Below are 25,481 nucleotides of genomic sequence, written 5' to 3' on the forward strand. Positions count from 1 at the left end.
CATCTTAGAAGTTTATATTGGGTAGGTTGGGAGGACTAAGAGGAGAATACAGTCCAGTGGTTTCTTTCTTCCTTTTTAATGTTTATTTTTAAGAGAGAGAGTGTGAGTGGGGGTGGAGCAGAGAGCGAGGGAGACACAGAATCTGAAGCAGGCTCCAGGCTCCGAGCTGTCAGCACAGAGCCTGACACGGGGCTGGAACCCACAAACCGTGAGATCATGACCTGAGCCGAAGTCAGATGCTTAACCAACTGAGCCACCCAGGCGCCCCTGCTTCTTCTGATCTGACACTTTCACAAATGTCAAAACTACAGTTGCCTGCTGGGATAAACTAAAACCACATGAAATGAAGTTCTTCCTACAACAGAAGTCCTTAGCAAGTACAACTCCAAGCCTCCCTCTGTGCTTCTTAGAGTTCATTCCTAACACTCGGCTCCTCCCTGTTCCCCAAGGCCAGTCAAGCCGTCCCTCCCCAGATTTTTAAGACGCTGCAAAACTACGAGCTAATCCTCATGTAAAGGCCTAGAGGGTTGATGCCAGAGTCTAATTCTTAGAGCATTATTTCTGTCCTACACAATTTTCTAAGTAACTTTAAAATATACAGCTATACGACCCTTTAAATGAAATGTCAAGATGGCTAGAGGAGGCCCCTCCTGAAACTGACAGCCATCCTTGCATCTGAGTGGCACTGAGAGAGGCAGACCACACACAGTGGATCTCAGGAGGCTAAGGTAAGTGAGGTTGAGTTTGTGGCCCCAGGCCCTTGGCCTGATTTGCTGTACAGGGAAATATCTGTCCACCTAGGACATCTGTTTGGTCCACCTTGTGGATGGCATCACGGTAGACTGTAGCCCAGTGTGATGGGGTCTAAAGACCTGCATGCACCTGTCCCTCTGTTACTCATCAGCTGGGTGGCTTTGGGTAAGTCACTAAGCCTCTCTAGGTGTCACTCCTCCTGGCTGAATAATAAAGAATTGTAACTGGTTCTCCATGGTTCTTCCCATCCCTCACCAGTCGAAAGATCTCTAGCTGTGTTATAGGTGAGCCATAAAATTAACAGATTTTTAAAAACCTGGGGTGCCTACAAAGTAGCTCCCTAGTGCTCTGATAAGATGACTTTATAAAGTGTTCCGTCGGATTTTTAACTTCTGTGTGGCTCTAAGAGAAGCATTTTGCTGGTCTGCCTTGGTTTTGCCTTTCTTATGATTGCCTGGTTGCAGCTAAAATGGATTCACTACTTCTCATATAAAAGCCTGCTCTCAGAGATTACGAGCCCCATAGCAGAGTTGTTTGGGGTTAAATCAAATCACCGCCTTCCTAGTCAGTCATCTGCAAACGGCTCCTTCCTTTCGTCTCTAATGAAGGATAACTCATATTTTGGAGGGCATGTCAATTGGCTTTTATTTCAGTACAGATTTCTCTCTCCCCAACCAGGGAAGATGTTTCTGTGAGTGTTATAAGGAGTGTCTGAGGTTGACTTAACATTGTTTTTAAGGTAATAGTCATAGACCATGTAAATGAGGTGGTACTTGATGAGGACTTTATTCTGTTCCCAGCCTCCTGGGTATCACTTGCATCTGTGCGGAAGAGGGGTGGAGATGAGGTCCTCCTGGAGGCAGCCCGATCAGAAGGGCAGGAGGAAGAGGCAGTAGGAAGCATCCTTTATCTCTGCTACCTCAGTTTCCTTTATCATAGGAGGGTGTGATCTTGTGTTCGCTTGGCATCCCAAGATGTTGGTGAGGTGCAAAACAGTGCCGTCTCTAAAGTGTTTTGAGATCGCAAGACAGAGCCAGGCAGCCTCCTGCAACTCGAACCCATCAGCAGAATGCAAGTGAGGGCATTACACCCTTACGAGTTGTCATTTGCTTGGAATAATTATGACTGTCTTTTACCAAAGTCTCATCTCCAACTAATGGGAAGACAGCAAATATCAACCCAGCCTTTGGCTTCCCGGAAGGAGATATTCTGTGGGTCCCTGGCATCCTGTGACCCACTCCGGCCTTTTCCACTCAGAATTCCTGCCTCGTTCTTAGAGCACGTGGCTTTCCTCCCTCTCTCTCTCAGAAGGACAGTTATGCAAACCGTTAGAGAATTGCTTGGAAGAACAGTCTGTATGGTTCCTGCCTCAAATTACAGCAGCTGGAGGAGATGAGCAAGAAAGAGAAAAGCCTGTGGAGCAGGAAGTTAACGCAGCGAGTGGGCGGAAGCCGTTAGGAAAGGAAGGGACTGAAAATTGGAAGCAGGATCCCGAGGCCAGCCCGTGTGAGGGCCCAGGCAGCTTGGAAGATTAGGGTTTGGAGCCGGGCCTTCCTAGTGGCTTGAGAGCAGGAGTGAAAATAGCTGCCTTTAGTTTTCCTAAAGACTATCTAAGGAACTGCAGTGGCTTGGAAGAGGGGCTCGCTACTTCCGGTGGAAGTCTAACAGGCGGCCGACTGTTCCGGCAACCCTCCCCCCACCAAAAGCCTTGACCGCTGGGGGGCAGACAGGAGCACTTGGCCTGGAGCCTGCCCTCCATTCGGGGCTAAGAGCACGGCTGCTGCTGGGTGTGAGGCTGAGAAACCAAGAGCTGCTGCTACCTGTAGATGGCAAAACGGGAACCACCCCTACGACAGCCAGGTTGCAATCACCCGTCTTTACCCATCCCATGTACAAATGCATAATCTGTTGCAAAGTCAAGGGAAGAGGAGACACTTAAAGATGCCCACAAATAAAAAACCTGCACCCTCAGCGGGCCCTGCATCATATTTAACAAATGCGGGAAGGCCTGGTTCCGGAGGTCTAGCGGTCCTCTAGCCAGTGTTTAATTCCTGCTCCCCTCTGTTCTTCAGCAAGGCTCTGGGCTTCTTATTACTGAGCTGCTCAGGAAATGCAAATGAGTGTTCACTTAAGCAAAACACACAGAGGAGAGGCAGTGAACCGCCAAAACAAACAGCCCAGGATGCCCACAGCTGACGGGGAAGCTAAGGCAGCGTTTAGACGTGGGGTTTTCACTGACGGTTTTCACGCTCCAGCAGGCCCGAGAAGGGCCAGAATAACTTGAAGGTGAAAACCCTTTTTTTTAAAAGCCTTTCAGTTGATCCTTGTCTACTCAAGATATATTTGGAAGTTTGTGCTTCACAGTCTATGCTGCTTTCATTCTTGAAGTATTTTCCAAGCATCAGTTACACTGTGAAGCCTTTAGCTACTAAGTTGCTAATGTTCCCAGTTGTACCAGTCAGGTTGGGCCACGGTGACAGGTCTGGCTTCCTGGCCCCCGCCAACTGCAGGACTGGGGGCATTGTGGGAGCTCACACTCAATGGTAAATGCCTGCCACACTGATGTTTTGGTTTTGATTTTGGTTTTTGAGGGGAAAAGTGTTCTGGAACCCTGAGGCTCAGAAGTGAGCAGGCCCCTGACATCACAGGTCCGCCCTAGGGGCAGGTCCCACTTTGGGGACCTTTAAAAATCCTCAAACCTGGGGTCTTCACTACTTGATTTGTCACTCCTGCTCCTCCCTCCCCTCAAATTTGTATTTTTCTCAAACCCTGATCATTTCTGCTTCTTGTGAAAGTTTTAATGATTCCTGAAGCTTACCTGATGTAGACATTGTCATGGTTACTTCAGAGTAACAAATACATAAAGTTGTCAGCACGTTTATGTCCCAGGAACTGACCTAGTTGTGAGTGGTAAACAAAACAGGCATCATTTCTGCTGATATTCTAGTGGGAGGGCAGCAATGACCATCAATTAAGTCCATCATCCCTTTGTTGGTTTGGGTCTCACTAGGTCTCATGGATCCAAAGTTGGGTGTGTAAATCTGGGCAAGGTGATATGTCCTACTCACTTCTACTTTTATTTTAAAGATTAACATTTTGATAACCTGGGGGGTTATCATCCTCTGATTAGGGCAAGGGTCCTTAACGTTAAGCTACTAACTGAGAACAGAAGTGTTGATACAGGCACAATATATTAGTTAAGTCCACCCCAACACCCGCCCAGGCACACTAGGAGAGAGTTCTCACAAGTGGATTATCTGTTTGGTGACTCACCTTCAGACCTTTTATTTTTTAATTAAAGTATAATTGACATAAAATATACTGTTAGTTTCAGGTTTAATCATAGTGATTTGATATTTTTATACATTATGAAATGATCCCCACAACAAGTCTAGTTACCATCTGTCACCACATTCCCAGATTTTTGAGCTCACCCACAATAGCACCTGCGTCTGCATTCTCACTGCATTCTCGCAGCTGCGGCCGGCAGGAACATTCACGTGACCCCAAGCGTGAGCACCTTCTGAAGTTCTGTACCATAGGCACCTCACTTGCCTCACCCTAGTCCCGGCCCTGGCAGCACCAAACACTTACGAGGGCCCAGGGCCCACAGAAAGGCACATGAGGTCCCGGCCCTGGAGCCCTCAGAGCTGAGCCAGGAGATGTGACTCACCGGGAAAGCAGCGACACTGGGTAGTGTGGCCTGGTGCCCAAGGCCACCTACAGACCAGAGCTGCAGGAGCTCTCTGAGGCCTGAAAAGGAACTCTAGGGGGGTTGAGATTTGAGCCCAGTCGAGGCATATGGTGCAGTTTAGATTAGCTGAGAGGAAGGGGCCAGCATTTTTGGCAAAGGAAAGAGACTGAGTAGAGGCATCATGGTGGGATGGAAATATCATAGCTCTGGGTCTGGATCCCGTTGGTTTCTGTATGATCCTAGCAAGTTAGATGACTTCTGTGGGCTTCATTTCCTCATTTGTTAGGTTACTATCTACTCTCAAAGATTATTATGCCATAATGTATAAAGTATCTAGTCCAGTGGCCCCACATGGTGGGTGCTCAATAAACAGTACTCATAAGATTGTTACTATAGGTGAAACGTGAAGCTCCAGGAGTGAAGATAGGGCCAGCTGAGCCGGCCTTGGTTCAAGGTCAGTCTTTCACTTTGCACAAGGAGTAGCAGCAGACCAGGCCAGCTCCCTGCCTGCTCCCACACCCTGCTGCACCCAGAACAGAGCCCCTCCTGAAGTACACACCCTGCAGAGTACTTGGCAAACACGTTCTCCCCAGCCTGTCCCAAGCCTCACCCCTGCTCAGGGCTACACAGTCAGGGGGTGGGGAGCTATAGAGGAATCTGGAGTATTGATTGTCGGCCCCACCCTCACCGGGAGCCTCCATTTCATACCTGGCCCAGCTTCCTGGCTGGTGACTCTGCCTCCAGGCTCAAGTACAGTCCACCTTCCATGCTGCATCAGGTGAACTTCTGTAAAGCCCCACTTGCTCGCACTGCTGCCCTCCTCAGACACCCCACTGCAGCGACTCTCTGGCCTTGGCTGCACAGTGGCAGCCTCTCGGGAGCTTTTAAAATCCAGATGCCAAGGCCACACCCCGACGAATCCTAGTAGAGTCTCCAGGAGGTAGGACTTCCCCCTTTCCCACCCCCCTCAGTAAGTTTTCAAGCTCCGCAGGTGACTGCACATGTGCAGACCAGGCTGGAACGAACTACGCAGGGACTCCCTATCACGGGACTGATATTGGGCTCGGGGCTGGTGGGGAGGAGGGACTAGTGCGGGTGCCAAGGGGGGGGCTCTGTTCTGGGTGCAGCAGGGCGGGGGAGGCAGGCTGGGAGCTGTGCTGGTTTGCTGCTCACTGTCCGTAAGGACAAAGTGAACGGCTGACCTTGAACCCAGACCATCTCAGCTGGCCCTCTCCTCCTGGTGCCATCAGTATGTGATCAGTAGCAGCGCCATCCCCTGGGAGCCTGTCAGAGCGCGGAATCATAGGCCCAGCTGATTCCGAACCCGCGTTTTCACCGGATCCCCAGGTGATTCCTGCACACTGGCAAATTTGAGAAGCACTGGCACCAGTTTTGACTAGATGCTCACAGTGGTCCGAGTGTGGTGCCAGGTGTTTTACACACACGGTGTCATTTCATCTTCCCAGCCTCTCAGCTGTTAGCACCGGCTCTGACAACCAAGAAAACACCTACCATTCATTCAGCAAATCCTCACTGAGTGCCTACTATGAGAGAAGCGTCATGATAGGGATTGGGGATCAAAACCCGGTGTTCCCCCGCTGGAGAAGAACTCAGAGGCCACTGGGGTGTGATGTCAGTGTCATGACTTACCAGCTGTGTGTTCCTGGGCGACTTCCTGGGCCTATCTGAGGAGTTGCACCCGGGAGGGGGCGGGATGCGGACAAGGCTGCCCGGTCCTCGAACTCTGTGACTCCATTTCCCTGGATGAGTCTCGGGTCAGACCACTATTAGCACGGGACCCAAATCTCGCCCTTTTGAGCCCGCGAAGCCCTGTGTGGCTCGGGGAGGCAAGACACCCAGCAGCCCGTTCAGTACCGGGCTTGGTTCGCCCAGGTCCTCTCCGCGCCCACCTTTGCCGCGAGCGGGAGCGCGGGCGCCTGGAGAACAGGGCTGTGGCCCGGCGGCGCCCCCTTCCGGCGGAGCCGGGCCACCGCAGCGGGTGCCGGGACGCCAGGCGCCGGGTAAGCCGGGCGGGAGAGGCGGTTGAGGCCCCGCCCCGCGCGGCCGCGTCCCACCTGCTGTGGTCCCGGCGCACGTGGGGGTCTGGGGAATCGGTTTAGGGGTTTCGTGTTCCTCAGAGTGCACCACTGTTTCCTGTAATTTAATTTTCTTTCTTGAAAGCGTTGCTAATTAAATTCTCCAGCGAGCCGCGCGTCCCCTCCCCTGCTCCTCTTTTGATTAAACTATCCCGCAGCAGCTCAGTCATTCTCTGCCTGGGCTGCGGGTGCTCAGGTGGAGGGACCTCGATGGCCGCTCACCTGGCTGCCCCCTCGGCGGGCGTCCCTCCTCGGGTCTCCTGGCTCCCTTTCCACCTGGACCATGCGAGTAATCTTTGTAGCCTGAATAAAAGCGGGCACAGCCCTTCCCCTGCCACTGGTGACCTCTGCTGGCTGGGAATCCATCAAAATCAACTTCATGTTATTTCACGTTCCCTGTCCTCTCATCTCTGAATCCTACCCCTCACTGCTTTTTTCTCTGCAGCACTATTCCTACCTTCTCCCCCACCGTCCACAGCACAAAACGCTAAGCAGTTTTGCCAGGCTGCCCAGAGACCTGGGGAAGGTCATACAGCGTACGTAGGGCCTAGCTGGGACTAGAACTTGGCTCTCCTGAAGCTTAATCTCTCAAGAGTCACAAAGTCAGAAACCTCCAGGTGCCAAACAGGCAAGGGAAGAGTGTGGGGTTGCCCTCTGTGGGGTAGTGGGGAGGGGTGGGGTCTGTGGCAAAGCAGAGTGGCTTGCCCTTTCCGGAGTCATTCAAACATCATGCCCCGCTGAAGGCCAAGAGTGTCCAATTCTTGGTTAAGTCTAAGAGGGAGTCCAGTGTCTGAGGATGGCAGTGACTTGCCCAGGGTGACAGGGACTCAGCAGCAGCAGCAGTGGGCACTCTGGACTCAGTGTGGTCATCTTTCCAAGATGCCACTTCCCGGGTGGGGATGTGCAGCCCCCTGCTCAGTTCTGCCCACTGAGGCCTAGTTCCTACTGCTCCTCCTCTCCCACGCTGCAGAGAAATGTCCCAGGACTGCACCCCTCCCTCTGCTCATGGGGGCCCCCTGCCCCTCAGAGTATGGGGGGATGCCATGCTCCCCTACTCTCTATCTGAAATCCCTTATGCACACCGCTCCTGGCCCAATTCTTAACTAGCTGTCAGGCAGAGGAAGAAGGCAGCTCAGGCAAATCCCAGAATTTGCAAGGAGGAGTTTGGGGGACCAATGCTATTTTTAAGGAGATATTACTGGTGGGAATTTCAGGCATCACAAGCAGGCCAGAAAGGGGGCATTTGGGGACAGGGACTCTGGGAAGAAGCCCACACATGGGACTGCCTCCTCCCCAGAAGGCCTCACGGCCGGTTCTCTGTTGCTCTCAGCTCAGGGTTCCAGGTCAGTGCCCTGCTCCCTGCCAGCAGAGCTTTGTGCTAATGCTGCTTAAATTGGGGGAGGGGCATTAACACGTGATCCCACTTCACCAGCCATCGCTGTGGCCCCTCCAGAGACCTCTCTTCTCCCATATGTCATAGATGAGCTTTGGCAGATGTTTTTCTCCTCGGAGCCTGCTCCATTTTGGGGTCTTTGGTGGCCCCCATGCCCTGGTCTCCAGGGGGTGGGTGTAGAGACAAGCCAGCTGTGCTCAGGCCTCTGGCAGTGTCTGGTCCCCTCCTGTGGGCACCCTGACACTGCCTGGGAAGGCAGCAGCCCAGAAACAGCTCAGGCTTTTTTTTTCCCTGGTTAGACATCATCCTTGTGACCTGGGGTAGGGTCCCCAGCCGGGACTGTCTTCAGACGTCCACAATTAGCCTCTGGAAGAAGCTGCTTCATCCTGGGCAACTTGCCCATAATCATCAGCCTGGGAAGGACCAGATACATCCCAAGGATCCCAGGGTCCTGAAGCCAGCCTGTTTGCTCCCACAGTCACCTTAAGCAGCTACTGTGAGCTCTGTGAAGGCAGAGGCTGTACCTAATTCCTTTCTCTGTACCCACCAGGGCCTACTGAATACCAGGTGCTGAATAACAGTAGGTTAAATGAATAAATCGATCAATGAATTAGTGAATGAAAACTTGACTTTACTTGTCAGCAGGGAGTTTATTGGATGTCTACAATAGTCCACAATACAAAGACAGTCTGGTGTCTGGGTTCACAAGATTAACTCAGGAGCAGACAGCCTGAGTTCGAATCCCAGCTCTGCCACTTACCAGCTGCATGGCTTTGGGAAGCTTATATAACTTCTCTGGGACTCAGTTTCTTTACCTGGAAAATAGGGGTAATAAAAAAGCATACCTCGAGGGGTTGCTATGAGGAATAAGTAGTTACTATAGGTAAAGTGTGTATGACAAGGGCCTATTCACATAGTGAATGTTCAGCAAATGTTGGTCATTATTACTCATTGTGACTCATGCATCAACAATGGTGTCAGTGCTGTATACTATATGCTAGGTGCTAGGGGAAACCAGAGAATTCCACCATTGCCATTCCTGCCCTCCAAGGTTCAGCTGGGAGACAAAACCCATACAGGAGGGACAATTTCCCTGGACCAGTCAGGGCTAATGGAAGAAACATGTGGGGGCCACTAGGTGATGGTGTGGGGAGAGGGCGGTGCAGAGGGCCATGAAAGGAACATGGGCCTCGCCAGTCAGGATGAGAGGATTGTACATCATGAAAGGTCATCCCTCTTCCTGAGCCCCTGGTAGCCATCTTAGTAGAAACGACTTCCTTCTAACCCCCTTTCTGAAGTTCTATGGGAAGGAAAGAGTGATGGGGAGTTCTTCCCAGAGGCTCTTCTTTGAGCCCAAGTGTCTCTGATGTCCCCACTTTGAGTTCTCCAACAGCTTTGGACTGAACCCTGGGGAAATAAACGTGACCCTCTGCCTTTGGTCTCTAATGTGGAGGATTGTGCTGATCATTAGAAAAAAAGTAGACATCAGTTTGTGCTTGACTCACCCAAGCAGGACAGCCTGTAAGAAGCGATCAGAGGGAAGAGGCAGGTCCATGGGGAACGTGGCCTGAAGACTAAACTCTGACTGTGACCACAGGATGCTTACTCATGCCCTATCACTCCTAATGGCGACTCACAACTCCCAGGAATCATCTGGCATTCCAGCCCCTGCACAGTCCCTTCTACTTGAACTCCCACCTACAGCCCTGCTTTCCTGTCTGGCAACTCCTAATCATCCTGTATAAATTCGACGTTGCCTCCTCTGGGAAGTCTTCCAGCCTACCCGCTGAGAGGGTGCTCTCCTCCTCCTGTGGCACCCTGTCCTCCCTCATAACTGTCCACAGTTGGTCCTCGTCCCTTTGGTCTTCCCGGGGTCAGGTAATAGGTCTCATTAATCTTTGCATTCCTGGTTCTTGGCATCATTCCTGGCACGGAGTCGGCATCAATGAATGCCTGAGGAATGAATGGAGGAGCTGGGCCAGCACTACCCACAGAGAGAGGAATGAGGACAGAAGCAGACACCAACATCAGGAACTATCCCAGACCCCCCAACCCCACCAACAGGCTCACCCTGGTTGGTGACCAGCTCCAAGTTTCTGCCTTATCTCCAAAGCATCTCAGATAAGGCAGGAGCAATGCATCCTAGCTCCCTACCCGTCCCCTCCCTTTCTCCCCAGCAGGAGGAGCTGCCTTCCAAGCATCCCTGAGAGCATGCCCAGAGGAGGGGGATGCGGGGAGCAGTGAGGCCAGTTGCAGGATTCTGAGTACAGAGAGGAGCCAGGAGGACCAAATTCATGAAGTGACAAGACAACCATGATCCTGGGAAAGGAGACTGGCTAAAGAGTGGCTGCTGGGACCTAAGGATTGGTTTCTTCATTATAGCAGGTGGGGGCTCAGGTTGCTTCAAGGACTCATGACCTCTATTGCTGCAGGCAGATGGTTTCTCCCAGCTTTGTCAGCCAGAAGGTTGTGCTGCATGGCACGATGTGCAGATTTCCCTGAATCTCTTCCTCCAGTGCAAGGTTACGGAGTGGTTAGTTAAGAACAATAGCATCAATCACCAACTGATGGGCCATTGACAGAGGCCAAGTGATCCCCGTTACCTTGAATCCCAGGGTCATGATCTTCTCTGCTCCTGATGGCCTTTCATTTGAGATCACCTTGACCATTCTGTCTTCACCTTCAGGATCATCTTGGGCCTTCTCCCCAGGACCCCTCCAGTCATGCTCCATGTCGGTGAAATGGCTCTGATACTTTCCCTTCCTTACCAGCCCACAGCCAGTATTCCCACCCAAGCCCTGGTTATGTCACCCTCAGCTCATAGCAAATGCCTCCTCTGAGTCCCTCCACCATCTCCACTTCTGGTCTACCCACCAAAGCCCTACTTTCTGAAATATATTTCTAATCATGTAGTTCCCTTGCTCACAACTTTCAATGGTTCCCCTGTCAACTTTGGTCCAGATCTCTTAGCTTGCCATTCAAGGCCCCCTCTGCTCAGATCTCAAATCCCAGATTTTTTTTAATGTACATCCAAGTTAGTTAGCATATATGTGCAACAATGATTCCAGGAGTAGATTCCTGAATGCCCCTTAACCATTTAGCCCATCCCCCCCTCCCACAACCCCTCCAGTAACCTTCTGCTTGTTCTCTATAATTAAGAGTCTCTTACGTTTTGTCCCTCTCCCTGTTTTATATATTCTTGCTTCCCTTCCCTTATGTTCATCTGTTTTGTATCTTAAATTCCTCATATGAGTGAAGTCATATGATTTTTGTCTTTCTCTGACTGACTAATTTCACTTAGCATAATACCCTCTAGTTCCATCCATGTAGTTGTAAATGGTAAGATTTCATTCTTTTTGATTGCTGAGTAATACTCCGTTGTATATATATATATACACCACATCTTCTTTATCCATTCATCTGTCGATGGACATTTGGGCTTTTTCCATACTTTGGCTATTGTCAATAGCGCTGCTATAAACATTGGGGTGCATGTGCCTCTTTGAAACAGCACGCCTGTATCCCTTGGCCTAATAGTGCAATTGCTGGGCATAGGGTACTGCTATATTTAATTTTTTGAGGAACCTCCATACTGTTTCCCAGAGTGGCTGCACCAGTTTGCATTCCCACCAGCAGTGCAAAAGAGATCCTCTTTCTCCGCATCCTCGCCAATATCTGTTGTTGCCTGAGTTGTTAATGTTAGCTATTCTGACAGCTGTGAGGTGGTATCTCATTGTGGTTTTGTTTTGTATTTCACTGATAATGAGTGATGTTGAGCATTTTTTCATGTGTCTGTTAGGCATCTGGATGTCTTCTTTGGAGAAGTGTCTATTCATGTCTTTTGCCCATTTCTTCACTAGATTGTTTTTTGGGTGTTGAGTTTGATAAGTTCTTTATAGATTTTGGATACTAACCCTTTATCTGATATGTCAGTTGCAAATATCTTCTCCCATTCCATGGTTGCCTTTTAGTTTTGCTGATTGTTTCCTTTGCTGTGCAGAAGATTTTTATCTTGATGAGGTCCCTGTAGTTCATTTTTGCTTTTGTTTCCCTTGCCTCTGGACACGTGTTGAGTAAGATATTGCTGTGGCCAAGGTCAAAGAGGTTTTTGCCTGCTTTCTCCTGGAGGATTTTGATCATTTCCTGTCTTACGTTTAGGGATTTCATCCATTTTGAGTTTCTTTTTGTGTATGGTGTAAGAAAATGGTCCAGGTCCATTTTTCTGCATGTCGCTGTCCAGTTTTCCCAGCACCATTTGCTGAAGAGACTGTCTCTGTTCCATTGGATATTCTTTCCTGCTTTGTCAAATATTAGTTGGCCATACATTTTGTGGGTCCATTTCTGGGTTCTCTATTCTGTTCCATTGATCTGAGTCTCTGTTCTTGTGTCAGTACCATACTGTCTTGATGATTACAGCTTTGTAATATAGCTTGAAGTCCGGGATTGTGATGCTTCCAGCTTTGGTTTTCTTTTTCAAGATTGCTTTGGCTATTCGGGGTCTTTTCTGGTTCCATACAAATTTTAGGATTGTTTGTTCTAGTTCTGTGAAGAATGCTGGTGTTATTTTGATAAGGATTTCTCAACTCCCAGATTTAATTCCACCTGCTTCTCCATGATGGCCGCTATGCTCACCATCCCATGATCACTCCAGGGCTCCAAGCCAGTTCCCTTTTCCTGGAAAGCCTTCTTATCCATGTCTGCCTTCTCAAATATCATCCATTCATCCAAGCTCTGCACACATGGAAGCTCCCTGGTCCCTACAGCTGGACATGCTCTCTTCCTCTTCTGGGGCTTCCCAGCAACCTCTCCCAGGATGTGAACCCCTGGAGGACAGTATTGTTTCATCTGTCTTCCAGCCCCACAGTGTGCACAGCAAAGAAGAGATGTGGAGTGAGCAAATGAGCACAAAATCTAAGCATTCATTTAGTCAATATTTACTGAGCACCTACTATATGCCTAGCCCCTGCTAGGCATTTAGGATACAATGGTGAAAAGGCAGGTGTGTCTGCCCCATGGAGTGTAGACAGCCCATGCTCTACAATGTGCCGAAGATTAGTCACATCTCCATTCATCCCCTCCCCACCCCACCGCTGGCATATCTTGGGTCTGCCTTTTTGGTTGCTCGTTGGCATGTGTCCAGGGAACGCAGACCTTTATACAACACTGGCCTAGGCTGAAGGCTCTTCAACAGCCCAAGAAGAACTAACACTTTGTAGTTGTGCCTCTACTAGTCCAGGCCTGCTCGTCTTTAGGATGCACCAGAGGTCATGCCCATTCATCTGCTTAGGGACCACTCCCTCCCTGCAGGGCTTAACCCACTCTCAGCTTCCCTCAGGACTGGGCAGCCTAAAGTCTTCAAGTTTTGTAGGGGCTGAGAGGTCAGGGGGCCCTGGCTGATCCTCAGGGGGCAGTCAGCTCTACCTGTGATGGAGGATCAAGTGGCTTCTCCTCTTCATTCTCTCCCCACCTGTCCTCTGACATGGGAAGGAGTGGGAGGAGGAAGAGGAAAGTTCCTACATTACACATTCTACTCCTGGCCCCCATGGGTCCATGATCCCAGCACATAGACCTGCTACCAACAAGGGGTGGTATCCACACATTTACCAGCCACACAGCACAAACCCTGACCAGTCACAAAGGACACTGGCTGATGGGTTGGAATAAACTCCTGAGGGTTCCATGCAGGTAACAGGCATTGCCCTTTTCTTTTTTTTAAAAAAAATTTTTTTTCAACGTTTATTTATTTTTGGGACAGAGAGAGACAGAGCCTGAACGGGGGAGGGGCAGAGAGAGAGGGAGACACAGAATCGGAAACAGGCTCCAGGCTCCGAGCCATCAGCCCAGAGCCTGACGCGGGGCTCAAACTCACGGACCGCGAGATCGTGACCTGGCTGAAGTCGGACGCTCAACCGACTGCGCCACCCAGGCGCCCCGGCATTGCCCTTTTCATTGCTGGATTTTGAAGCTAGCCAGGAGTCCAGGGGAGGAACAGGAGCAGCTAGGGCAGCAGGAGTGGGTTCTCAGGGAGTCTGGACAATGGTTACTTACCTACTAGAACAGAAGTATTTTTAATACTTACCTTAAATATTTCAACAGCTTGTTTGACTGTGTCGGTGCATTCCAGCCTTGCCTGCCCTGCTACCAACCACAGTGCCCGTGTGATCACATCAAATCCAATTTAACACCACATGTTTTATTGATGTTCTTCATCAACAATACAGGGACATGTGTACAAATGCTACTCAAGTCCCACACCTGGCAACCCCCCCCCCCCCCCCCCCCGCCGTCACCACCCACTGACCAATCGGCCAGAAGCCGACTCTTGCAGGTCTCCCTTTTAGTTCCTCTCCCCATGTCAAGTCTCACAGTGCTGAGCCTCCAGGAGGCTGGGAATGGCATGGCTAGCTTCCAAACTTGAGCTCTGCAGTCAGGGAAGAGCCAAGGTCTGGATTGCCCAGGGAATCTCTTCCCTCCCCTCCCACTCCCACTTTTTCAGTATGGCCAGAAGTAGGGGGTGAAGATGCTCCCCAATGATTCCTTCATCCAGCCAGCCCGGGCTCCTCTTCAGCCTTCTCTGCAATATCCTTCCCCTCCAAGTGACCTGCCCTGCTGACACCAAGATGGCAGAGTAACCATTTTCCAAGGGGTGGGATTCAGTGGGTGGGGGCAGGGACAAGATGCCCCTGATGGCAGAGATTTTATTGTCTTGCTCATCATTTTTGTTTGTTTCAAGTTTTTATTTAAATTCCAGTTAGTTAACATATAGTGTAATATTAGTTTCAGGAGTAGAATCTAGTGATTCATCACTTACATATAACACCCAGTGCTCATTACAACAAGTGTGCCTTGTTCATCATTGTATACCGGTGCCCGGAAGAGACTTGGCACAGAGTTGGCACTCAAGAAATATATGTAGGATGCATGAATGAATGAAAATGGGAGGGAGCGTGAGCCAGTGGTGCCATTACTACATTAGCCCTGTAGGGGGCATGAAGGCAGGACCAAGGTAAAGTGCTCCTGAGCTCTGCTCAAGAACTCATAGTGTTGTGTGACAATGCTTGGGGTGCCTGCGGCCGCCAGCTGGACACTGTAGGGTGTGGACTTCAGCTCTGCTGCCTGCACGGGTGGTAGACTGGCCTTGGGATCCAGTCAGAAGGGGCACTTGTGTTGTCCCTACTCCCAAATATGCCCCAGAGGTTTGATCTTCTGGGCCCCAGAACACAGAGCAGTGCCCCCATCCAGAGCCAATTAGATAACCAAGGCTGGCCTTACAACTGCCTGACCTTCCAGCCTTGCTCTCCCGCTACGGCCCCTACCTGCCCCTGACACTGCTCCATCTCCCTTTCCTCAAATGCCAACCCCCTCGGCTAGCATTAACACCCAGTCTGTCCTGTCTCACCAGAGACGCCTCCTCAGTGGCAAAGTAGGGTCCTGAAGGTTTGCATTATGATTTTCAGACCCTTCCGTGCCTTCTTCCTGCTTTGTGAAAGCAAATAATTCACAGGCATCTCTACAGATCTTGCCCCTGGACCTGGCAGTCACAAGAGTCACTAGACTCTTGGGGGTGGGAAAGGATCCTCCCTTTCCTGACCCTGTGCAGAAATTCTTTCCACAGCATGCATGCCAGATGACTGACCAGTCCCTGCTGGAATACCTCCAGTGGGACATTCTTTACTTTCCCAGGCAGCTTTTCAAATTCTGAACAGCTTTAAATGCTAGAATGTCCTTCAGAAATGAGCCTATTTTCCCCTCTCATCCTCATCTCCCAAATATCCCAGTGCCCAATCTCTGTGTGACCTCTCTCCTCCCCTCCTCTAAGCATTTTCTAATTTCACAACACTCATCACCACCACCTCCCCCCACACATACACATGCACATGTCCCCTTCTGTATGGTCATGCAGCCACATGCTTCTCCCATTTATCAGTATTTCTCCTTTCCTTCTTCCTTCTTTTTTGCCTTCCCAACATCTAACAAAAACCCCAAAGACTAGACATCAGAGAGAAAGCTACAAGAGTGCCAAGGAAGGGAAGCATCAAGGCAGGTCCCAGACTGGGCTGGGGTGGCCATATGGAGCAAGATGGACAGACACAGCACCTAGAAAATCCAGGCCATTGGCTGCTGTCTCCCAGAGAAAAGGCTTTGCAACTTGGGGGTGGGGCAGTAAGCTCCTGAGTTTCCCTTCCACTGCTCACAAATCCACAGAGAGAATAAGAACACACCTCTCCTGTTTCAACCTCCCTAGCAGTTGGCAGAGCTGACTTGGCTATCTCTCACACATGGTAATTTTAAACATTTTTGCCTACCTCTAGGTCCTGGGAGCATCATACCAACAGCAAGAATCCACTCTCCATCCTAACATGGGTCTGAGAGGAAGAGCTCTAGCCAATAGCAGTGATGACATGAGACATGGGAGAGAGTGGATGAGCCCGGCAGAGGGGGAAAGCAGGGGCTCCAAGGGGGAAGGAACAAAAGCAGAGGCCTCCTAGCAGTTGGCTGGCTCTTGGGAGCCTAGCAATGCCTGAGTGGCCATTTTTCCTTCTCGCCACAATCCACCAGCCAACGCTGTTCTCTATATGTCACAGACCAGGGGTGGATGCTAGGACCTTACTGGCTCAAGGTTGTATTGGGTCATGGGCAGAGACAAGAGTGCCACGGTCTTATGTTCAGGAGGAGTTAAGACACACACACAGAAATGATGGGAATGCCTGCTATTTGTCACGCTGCTTGGAGCTCTCACCTCCAACATTGAACATGGGGACCAGCAGGCCCAGCAGCCACCTCTTCCCGAAGACCTCCTGTAAGTTCTTGCGCCAGGGCCGGGCCCTCACCGCCACCCCCTTCCGCACCTGGTGGCGGGTTTGCCCCCTGAGGATCAACAGCAGCTGATGGCAGCAGAAGCCCGCGCAGGCCAGGCCGATAGCAAACCAGAGGTAGAGCATGAGGATGACGAACATTTCAGAACCGAGGACAGCTCCTGCAGGGGGGAGGGGAAAGACCAGAATCGCTTTACACCCAGGCCACGTACTGAACTGCGATCCATGCAGGCGCTTTCCACTAGGGAAGGAGGGAGATTAATGAGACTGAAGCTATATGCTGTAGCAATCTCAGCGCTGCAGCGAGGGAAGGAAGGATGAACTAGTTGCCCTAACTTTTTCTTAGTGCCCACGGCTCCTGAAGTGAGAGGGGAGAACTGGGGGACGTGGGGGAGAAGAGAAGGTAGCTTCTTCTCCTGGCAGATGCCTAGATGCCACCATTTCCTTAGAGTCAGAGATGCCGTCTTGCTCTACCTTCTCTTTGTGATCTGGAAACAGGGAGAAGGTGTTTTTGCAGGATCAGAGGGGGGTGAGCTGAGGATGCAAGGGAGGGAGCTGGCTCCTGGGCAGTTGCCTTGACTGCAGCCCCATCTTCCTACAGAACTGGGAACACTGGCGGGGAGGACTCTGGAAAATGACAGCATGATGGAGAACAGGGCCTAGTCATCAAGAAGAAGTCACAAGCTCCAAGGGCAGTGCAGAGCGCTGACTTAGAAAATAATTCAGTCATTAATGCTAACAAGAGAACAGTATGGCCACGAGAACATTTGGCCAGAGCTGTCAGCCAGGGCCTGCTAAGGCTGGAAGAGGCCCCCAAGATCATCAGTCTAGCTCCCTGCCTTGGGCAGGACTCTCCAAACCCCTCCAAACTAGCATTCTCTATCATTGGTTTTAAACATCCACTGAATAAGAGATCCCACACTCTTCGTCAGAACTGGGGTGGTCAATCTATGCTAAGTTTGACTCTCCTGGCTCTGTGGCCTTGTATAAATTATCTAATCTCTCCAAATTACAGTTTGCTCATCTGTAAAATGGGCATAATAACAATGACTCCATAAGGTTGCGTGATTCAGGGAAATGGTGTACAAAGTGACCAGCATTCTGGTTCACACTCAATGCAGTGCTCCCTGATGAGGGTCATTTATAGATGAGGAGACTACATCCAAGAAGGGCTCACATTTAACTCCCAAGACCAGCCAGCTTTCTCCTTCTTTCCAGGACTTTGAGTCCTGGATGGGCTGCAGCTTTGGCAGCCATGGTAGAGACACCTACCTTGACCTGCCTAGCAGCTAGGGCATTGGGTCCAGGAGAGAACTCAAAAGCCCTCCTCAGCCCCTCTCTCCCTGCAGCACAAGCCAACCTCCACCCCTTCCAACGAGATGAGGGTGCCTGTTCCAGAGACCCCACCTTACAATCTATTCGGCCTCTGCAAACCTCAACCATATCCTTCTTCTCCAGCATTCCCCTGGCTCCAACCCACCTCTTCCCTGGTTTCCCCAGTCCCCAGTTTCCAGACCCCCGAGGGTTGGGCTTTTAAAATTTGTCCAGTCTGAGCAGCGGTGGACTCCGCAGCCAGGAGGATGTGGGCCAGATTCAGGTTTGCTCATTAACAGCCTTGTCTTGTCCTCAGCCCTAGGAGTTTTGAAAGGTTTCTCCTTGCAAAGTTGGAGACAAATAAGTCCAGCTGCCCAGGGGATGGAGAGCTCACTCCAGCTGGCATTTGGAGCAGCCCCTCAGCTGGCATGGGGGCGGCATTGGGACAGGGCTTACATAGGGCTGTTCCATTCCTCTGACCCACTTCTTCCTTGTCAGCACAGGTTAGCTCAGGCAGCCACGTGCAGGATGAAGGATCCCGGGACCATGGTGCCCTCCAGGCTCCAGGAATGCTGACAGGCAAAGATGGCCCTCGAGCTGTGATGTGAGAACATCAGAGCTGTCAAGTGCAGGGCCTGCCTTGCAACTCAGCCGCAAGGATAAGCCTGAGTTGATGGAAGCTGTTTTCCATAGGCTTTTTTCTGGCACTAAATCAAGACATGCGGAAAAGACCTCGTGGCCTTTTTCTGGCCCCTTGCAGCAGCTACAAAAGGCTATTCTGGGGACCTGCTTTCTCTTGAAGTGTTTGAAGTTGCTCAGCCTAGCTGCCTCAGCTCCTCTGAATTATTTAATAATAGTTCTTCTTTTAGAAAATCACAGAATTTTCCTAAAGGGCCTGATTGGTCACACCATCCAATCTTTCCATCTCTGCTTCCTACCAAGCATCTATAACACCTTTGACAGATCATCACCCAGCATCTTTAATAGACAGCCAGGGACAAGAACCTCCTTTCCACCCAAAGTAGCCCGTTCATCAAGAAGCAGCTCCAGAGGCAGTGTGGTGCAGTGGAAAGAGTATGCGCTCTGGAGGCTAGCAGCTCTGAGTCCAAATCTTGGGTTGGGGTCACACTCGTGTGGTTTGGAAGCAACTTAACCTTGCTGAGCTTTTGGCTCCTGAGCCTTTAAAATGGATGTGATAATCCACATACTATGTGTTCAGCAAATGCTAGTCCCCCTTCCCTTCTACTGGACTTTCTGGTGGTACCCACCACGCTGGCACACTTATCCCAATGACACAGGTCAGATGGTGTCATCTCCATTTCCCAGATAAGAGGACTGAGACTCAGAGGGCTGACACAACCTGTACCAAGCCCCCTGAAGCCCAAAGAAAGGACAACTTCCAAAATTGAACTGGCTAGTCTCCCACCTCCTTGGCATAAGCTGAGGGCCAACACTCCCAGCCATGCTGTGCTCTTGTGGCAGATCTGACTCAGGTCGGTACCACAGTTGTGGACAGCTCAATCTATTAAACAGCTTGTCCCCTCCTCTTCCCTCCTGTCTACCTGCCCCCCTGAGCAGATGAGAGAGGGTGTGCCCGCAACCATTCGGGTTGAGAATAGAAGGAGAAGACATAGGAAGGGAGACACTGCTGATGGGGTCAGGTGCATGTGTGGGCGGGGAGGGAGAAGGCCTGGTGAGGGGGAAGAAGGAAGGTCAGCAAAGGAGGACGATGGGTGGGACGGGAGAGTTGGAGATTAGAAACCTTGGCCCCCTTTTCCCAGCGGGTATGGGGAGGAGGTAAAAAGGGGTGCTGCAACAAGGATCTGGGCCCCAAGGTAGTCACTGGCTGGCTCTGTTCTCCCCCAGATCAAAGTAAGAGCCCCTCTTCCCTTCTATCCTGTCTCCCAAACCTAGCACATATGGACAGGCCTCAAGCCCAGGCTTATCTCAAATCAAACCATTTCAGGATCCTCCCTTTGGAACCATTCATTCTGATGTGATGATGCTACTTGGAAAAGAAAGTGTAATCAGGCTCTCTGGCTCTCCTCATCCCTCCACCTGTCTGTGCTCACACTCCACCCCCTAGCCCGCCCACCTCCCCTCCCCCGGTCTGGTTATTTTGGTCCCAGCAGCCTCCTAGGCCCGTGCCAAGATCCAGAAGGCCCCAGAGTTCCAAGTTCTGGGCCAAATTCAGCCACCAGCCCTCAAGGCAACCCCACAGCTGTGGCCTTCCTGAGTTTCTGAGTTCCCACTACCCAAGGACACAACAGTTCTGCTCCTGTGAAGGGCCGGGCTGCAGACCCAACAAAGACCAAAATGGTGGCTTCCCCCAGAACGGAGCAGAACTTTTATGAGGGTCCAGCCCGGGTACATCTAACTAATCTTGGGATCTCAATGGATGTAGCTGCAATGTCTGTCTTTGTCCCTGAAAGGCCAATGGGCCAATGGTGTGCTAGATTCCCCGTGCTGCTGGGGGTGGTTTAAACACCTGAGCAGGGGTGGGGGCAGGGCAGAAGCTGCTAGTCAGTAATAGTAAGATCCTGGGCAAGCCATTCAATCCCATATAAGCCTAAGTTTCTTCATCTGGGAGGTGGAGATAACAATCTCAGACACACACATGCATGCATGCTAGCAACTGTAAGAAACAAGTCAGTTGAAGTCAAAGGCCAGGGTAGGGATGGAATGGAAGGAAATGAGGTAGGGGCGAATTTCAAGGCCAGGTAAACTGCCAGGAGCCAGGTCCCTCTGTGCCAGGAATCATGGAGCTCTCTTTGGGGGCACACTATAGAAAGTACAGTCCCCACCAGGGTGCTCAAGAGAGTGCTGGTGTGAGGCCCACATGCCTGGCTCCTGCAAGCGTGAGAGTCTCCCTGGAGGGTCAAATCGCACGCCAGTGCCACAGCACTGTGATGTGAAGGTGGAGCCATTAAACACGGCTGCGTCTCTGACCAGGGTGGCCCCTGCTCTGCGCCATCTGCAGGCTAGGGAACAGCCTGGTGGGGACAAATTTAGTGGGCAGGAGGGTAGGGCTTACCCTTCTGCGGGGGCTGGCCCGGCACCCTGGTCAGTCTCACTGTGGTTGGTTGGCGAGATCTTTGGAAGGCAAAATCCTTGGGGGAATGTGTGAACAGGACTGGAGTCCAGGCAGAGGAAGGTCATAGCATGGGTGTACCTCACAAACTGCATGGAGGGATGGCCAGCACCCAGCCCTGTCTGGCACAGAGCAAGTGTACTGCCTGGATTGCCACACAATTCTATGAGCAAATAGTCAGTGGCAAACAAGGAGGAGATGATGAATGAGGATGGGTGGGGGGCGGCGGTTGGAGAGGGAGGTGGCCGGGTAAAATACAGTATGCCCAGTTAACCTGAATTTCAGCTACATAACAGAATATTTCTTTATGTATTTCTTTATTTATAGACAGAGCGTGAGCAGGGGAGAGGAGCAGAGAGAGAGAGAGAGAGAGAGAGAGAAAATCCACGATCAGCACAGAGCCCAACTCGGGGCTCGATCCCACGATCCTGGGATCGTGACCTAAGCCAAGATCAAGAGTCGGCTGCTCGACCAACTGAATCACCTAGGCACCCCGTTAACAGAATTTAAAAAATAATATAAGTATGCCCTATGTAATATTTAGGACATATTTATATTAAAAGAGTTATGCATTGTTTATCTGAAGTTACAATTTAACTGGGCATCCTGTATTTTTCTTTACTAAATCTGGCAAACTTGGGGTTGGGGTGGAGGGTCCCTATGTAGGGCCCAACCTGCCTGCCAAGGCCCACTCACCGGAGAAGAACTGGCTGATGGAGGTGGGAAGGAGCGTGAGGAAGGCCAGGGGGTGGGCGAAGGAGATGGAAAGGACTGCTGAGATGTAGGCCACCCCGGCCACCATGGAGTAGAGGCAGGCAAGGGAGGTGTAGAGGCAGAACAAGACGAAGTTGCGCATGTTCCTGCCGCCGATGCAGTTGCCGGTGAAGAAACAGTGATGATCGTGCCTCAGGGTGACTCTGGCGCACACGCGGCAGAAGTGGGTGCTGGGCGGGGGGCACGGGGCCCTCCTGGTCGAGGGCCCCTGGCAGGCGTCCAGGTCGTCCGGGGAGTTCTGGATGACCAGGACGTAATTGCCCAGGGCATTGGTTGAGAGGAACAGGAAGAGCGCCCCGTGGAGCAGCGCGGGAGAGAAGAGCCAGGCGGCCGAGGGGTCCTGGCGCATGCTGGGCAGGAAGAGGAAGAGCTGCAGCACGAAGGTCACCAGGGAGATGCACAGGAAGTAGGCGGGGGCCACCACGTTGAGCAGCCTCAGGGCCAGCATCCTCGATTACATTCCTAAGGGGCCCAGGGTGAGAGGAAGACTTACTGCAGTGTCCAGGGGGCGCAGTTGATCGCTCCTGCCCCACTGAAACCCAAGCTCCCCACCCCTGTCCCTTGGATCACGCCTCCTCTCTTCCCCAATCCGAGCCCAAGCAGGTGTCAAACCCCAAGACCCAACTGGCCTCTGGGGGTCAGGCCCTATCTCCCAGTGCCCGCTTGGTTTTTGAGCAACCTCTGAGGCTCTAGAACCCTGGAATCAGGCACAACGAGGCAGTCTGGGGGGGGTGGGGGGTGGGGGGAATGAAGGTCGTGGGGCCAGCACTCCACTCCTTTATGGCAGTGGAAATGAGCCCAGGTTTGGGATTTCTCCTCCAGACTCCCTTGGAGGAGAAAGCAAAGAATTTGGAGTGGGGCAGAGAGAAATGACCTGTTGGAAGTCCTGCTTTACCTCCTTTTCTCTGACCCTCTGGCCACCCCCCTCCCCCAATGTTGGGCAATACTCAGGGACCACACCCCTAACCTAAGGCTCCTTGGAGGTATGTGTGCTTATAGGTCTGTGATGTGTGTGTGTGTGTGTGTGTGTGTGTGTGTGTGTGTGGTGGTGGTGGTTGTGGTGTGGTGAGTGTGTGTGTATATGTGGGGGGCATTCCTTGTGCATGACTGTCCGTGTAATCTGTGTGTGCCTGGGTATCTGTGTTTGTGTATGTATATATCTGTGTATCACACACGCAGCCGCTGCCACCTGGCTTTTAGAAAAAAAATCAATTAAAACAATCAATACATTCACACACGCGCTCAGGCACCGGGTGAGGTGAAGGGGGGCGCAGTCGGAATACCTGTGTCAGCCGATCCTGGTCAGCCCATCTCCCCGACGCTGGCTGCCCTGGCTATTTCTTTGCAAAGAGCGTTTTCATTTGAAGCGACGAAATTAAAATCCCCCTTCGCGCCCTCCCCCCACCCTCCTGAAGCGAGAACCCAAACAACCCCGATGGCGCCGAAACCCTTTCGATGCCAACAAGCCCGCCCTGGGCGAAGGAGTGGATGTTTGGCCAGCCTTTTCGGCGGATCTACCCCCTGCTGCCGAACACCCCCACCTCATTCCCCACTACCCTGCCCCCCAAAGCCCTGGTTCCTGCCCAGCTTCGGAAGCCACCGGGAAATAGGATTCCCGGCGCCCGAGAGAACTTTTCCAGGGGCTAAGGAGCCGGCGAGCCCTAGGCGCAGGAAAAGTTCTGGGAAGGCGGCTGCACCCAGGATGGGCAAATGCCACGAGGCCTCCGTCCAGGCTGTCCCGTCCGGATTGGGCGATCGATCACCTTGGAGTCCCCTTTGCAGGTGCCAGTGACCCCGGGGACCTGCGGCCGCTACAGGGAGCGCGAGCCAATCTCCTCGACAGGAACTCAGCCCGGAGCAAACCCCGGGGTGGTCGCTAGAGGCCGGGCACCGCCCCCACCCAGGCGCCCCCGGGGGCTGCGGCGGCGCTGCCCACCCCAGAGAGCCCTCGGCTCCGGTCTCCGGCGAAGCAAGTGTCTTCCCCACGCCGGTCGCCAGGGGGGCGCGGGAGCAGCCTCCAGATGCGCCGCGGCGCCTGGCAGGCGGATAGGGGCTGGGGGAGCGAGGGGCGCTCGGCCGGCGGCCCCCGCGCCCTGCACCTGATCAGGGAGCGCGGAGACCGCCCGGGCGGTCCAGGGGCGCGGGGAGCTGTCCGCTCCGCACTGGCGGCCGCCTCGCCCGCGGCGGAGGGCGGCACGGCCGGGAGCCCTAGCGAGGCTGGCGGCGCGGGCGGCCGCCGGCGTCTCGGCCACCGCCTCCTGGACGCCGGGGAAGCCGCCCCCCGCGCCGCCGCCGCTGCCGCCGCCGCCGCCGCCGCCGCACCGCCGCAGAGGGGTGGGGAAATGAACTCACCGAGCTCGGGTCGCGGACAAGAGGAGCCCCGGACGCCGGCTCTCACGCTCCCCGAGGCTGCAAAGTTGTGGGCTCGGCCCCGCTGGCTCGTAGCCTCCTCACGCTTCGCTTCGGGGACTGGGCAGGTAGCGGGGACGTGGGGAGGAGGGAGCGGGCAGCTGCCGTCCTCCCACTTGGGCGCCAGCGAGTGGGGGCCAGGAGGCGGCGGGGATGGCAGCTGGGCACCCCTCAACCCCGCCACCCCTCCCTCCCCTCCTGGGGGCGGCGCTCTGGCCACCCCTCTCAGCATCGTAGACTTGCCCCCCCCCCCTTTTCCCCTGGAGTGGGCTGGGGCGCTCTGCCGGACTTCAGCCACCAACTGGGGGATCTGGATTCAGCGCTGATGTGGATGTGTTAGCCATCATCTGCTCCTTCCTTCCCTGCTCCCCACTCTCTCGGAAGGAGGGAGGCCTGGGGGGGGGGGGTTGTTGAGAGCTCAGTTTGCCAGGGGCAACACCCATAATGATCCACGTTGTTGTGCACAGAGGCGTTGAGAGCCCCAACTCTGGAGCCTGTCTGCCTGGGTCTGAATATCCCCCATCCACGGCCGTGTGATCTTCACATTCCAGTTTCCTCATCTGTAAAACAGAGATGTGAGGATTATGTGACAATGTATGTAAAGCCGTTAAACAGGGCCTGCCCGTGGCAAGCTCTATTTGAGTATTAGTTCATAATTACTGCCACTGTTTACTGGGCTCTTGTTACGTACCAGACACTGTGCTAAGCCTTTAGCATAAGACAGCTTTGTTAATCCTCAGCAGAAGTTCAACCATCCCCATTGTGCGGATGAGGAGGTTGAGGCACAGAGAAGCTAAGTCACACACCCAAGGTCATACAGCGGAGAAGTGACAGAGCCTGGGTTCGAACTAATGCATATGCCTTCAGCCTCTAGACACCCGGAATCACCCTGAGACCCAGGGGGAGCTCTCATTTGGGAGAAGGGAGGACAGCAGAAGGTTTTATCCGGACCAGAAGCTCATGCCTAGAGCCCCACCCCTTGCCCCCTGTTCCTATGTCCTTCCTCTTCCTGACTCCACTATTCTGAGGTGGGTACTGAGAGGCACCAAGAGGGTGGGGACACCTGGCCCCGTGCATTTCAGTGGGGATGAGGAGGAAGCAGAGAAAGCTTTAGATACACTGCAGGCATAATGGTGTCACC

General features: G+C 52.5%; 1 protein-coding gene and 1 long non-coding RNA gene across 3 annotated transcripts; both read right to left on the reverse strand.

Annotated features, from left to right (window-relative positions):
• Positions 1 to 1,385: 1,385 nt before the first annotated feature.
• On the reverse strand, positions 1,386 to 6,463 carry LOC125167616 (uncharacterized). The gene is made up of 3 exons (XR_007152844.1): positions 6,098 to 6,463; positions 3,572 to 3,650; positions 1,386 to 2,136 (listed from the first exon to the last, which is right to left on the reverse strand). It is a non-coding gene; the product is annotated as an uncharacterized LOC125167616 (long non-coding RNA).
• Positions 6,464 to 16,647: 10,184 nt separating this feature from the next.
• ZDHHC22 (zinc finger DHHC-type palmitoyltransferase 22) lies at positions 16,648 to 24,485 on the reverse strand. 2 transcript variants are annotated; one of them, XM_047861982.1, is made up of 3 exons: positions 24,284 to 24,485; positions 21,854 to 22,393; positions 16,648 to 16,913 (listed from the first exon to the last, which is right to left on the reverse strand). In XM_047861982.1, the coding sequence occupies exons 2-3, from the start codon at positions 22,377 to 22,379 to the stop codon at positions 16,648 to 16,650; spliced, it is 792 nt and encodes a 263-aa protein (XP_047717938.1). In that variant the 5' UTR covers positions 22,380 to 22,393; positions 24,284 to 24,485. The 2 variants fall into 2 exon arrangements, 1 of the variants encoding a protein (XP_047717938.1); XR_007152843.1 differs by lacking the exons at positions 21,854 to 22,393; positions 24,284 to 24,485 and adding an exon at positions 21,101 to 21,308 and having other exon boundaries at positions 16,838 to 16,913.
• Between the last annotated feature and the right edge of the window lie 996 nt (positions 24,486 to 25,481).

This window comes from Prionailurus viverrinus, chromosome B3 (genome assembly GCF_022837055.1).
Source record: "Prionailurus viverrinus isolate Anna chromosome B3, UM_Priviv_1.0, whole genome shotgun sequence".
Classification (NCBI taxonomy): domain Eukaryota; kingdom Metazoa; phylum Chordata; class Mammalia; order Carnivora; family Felidae; genus Prionailurus; species Prionailurus viverrinus.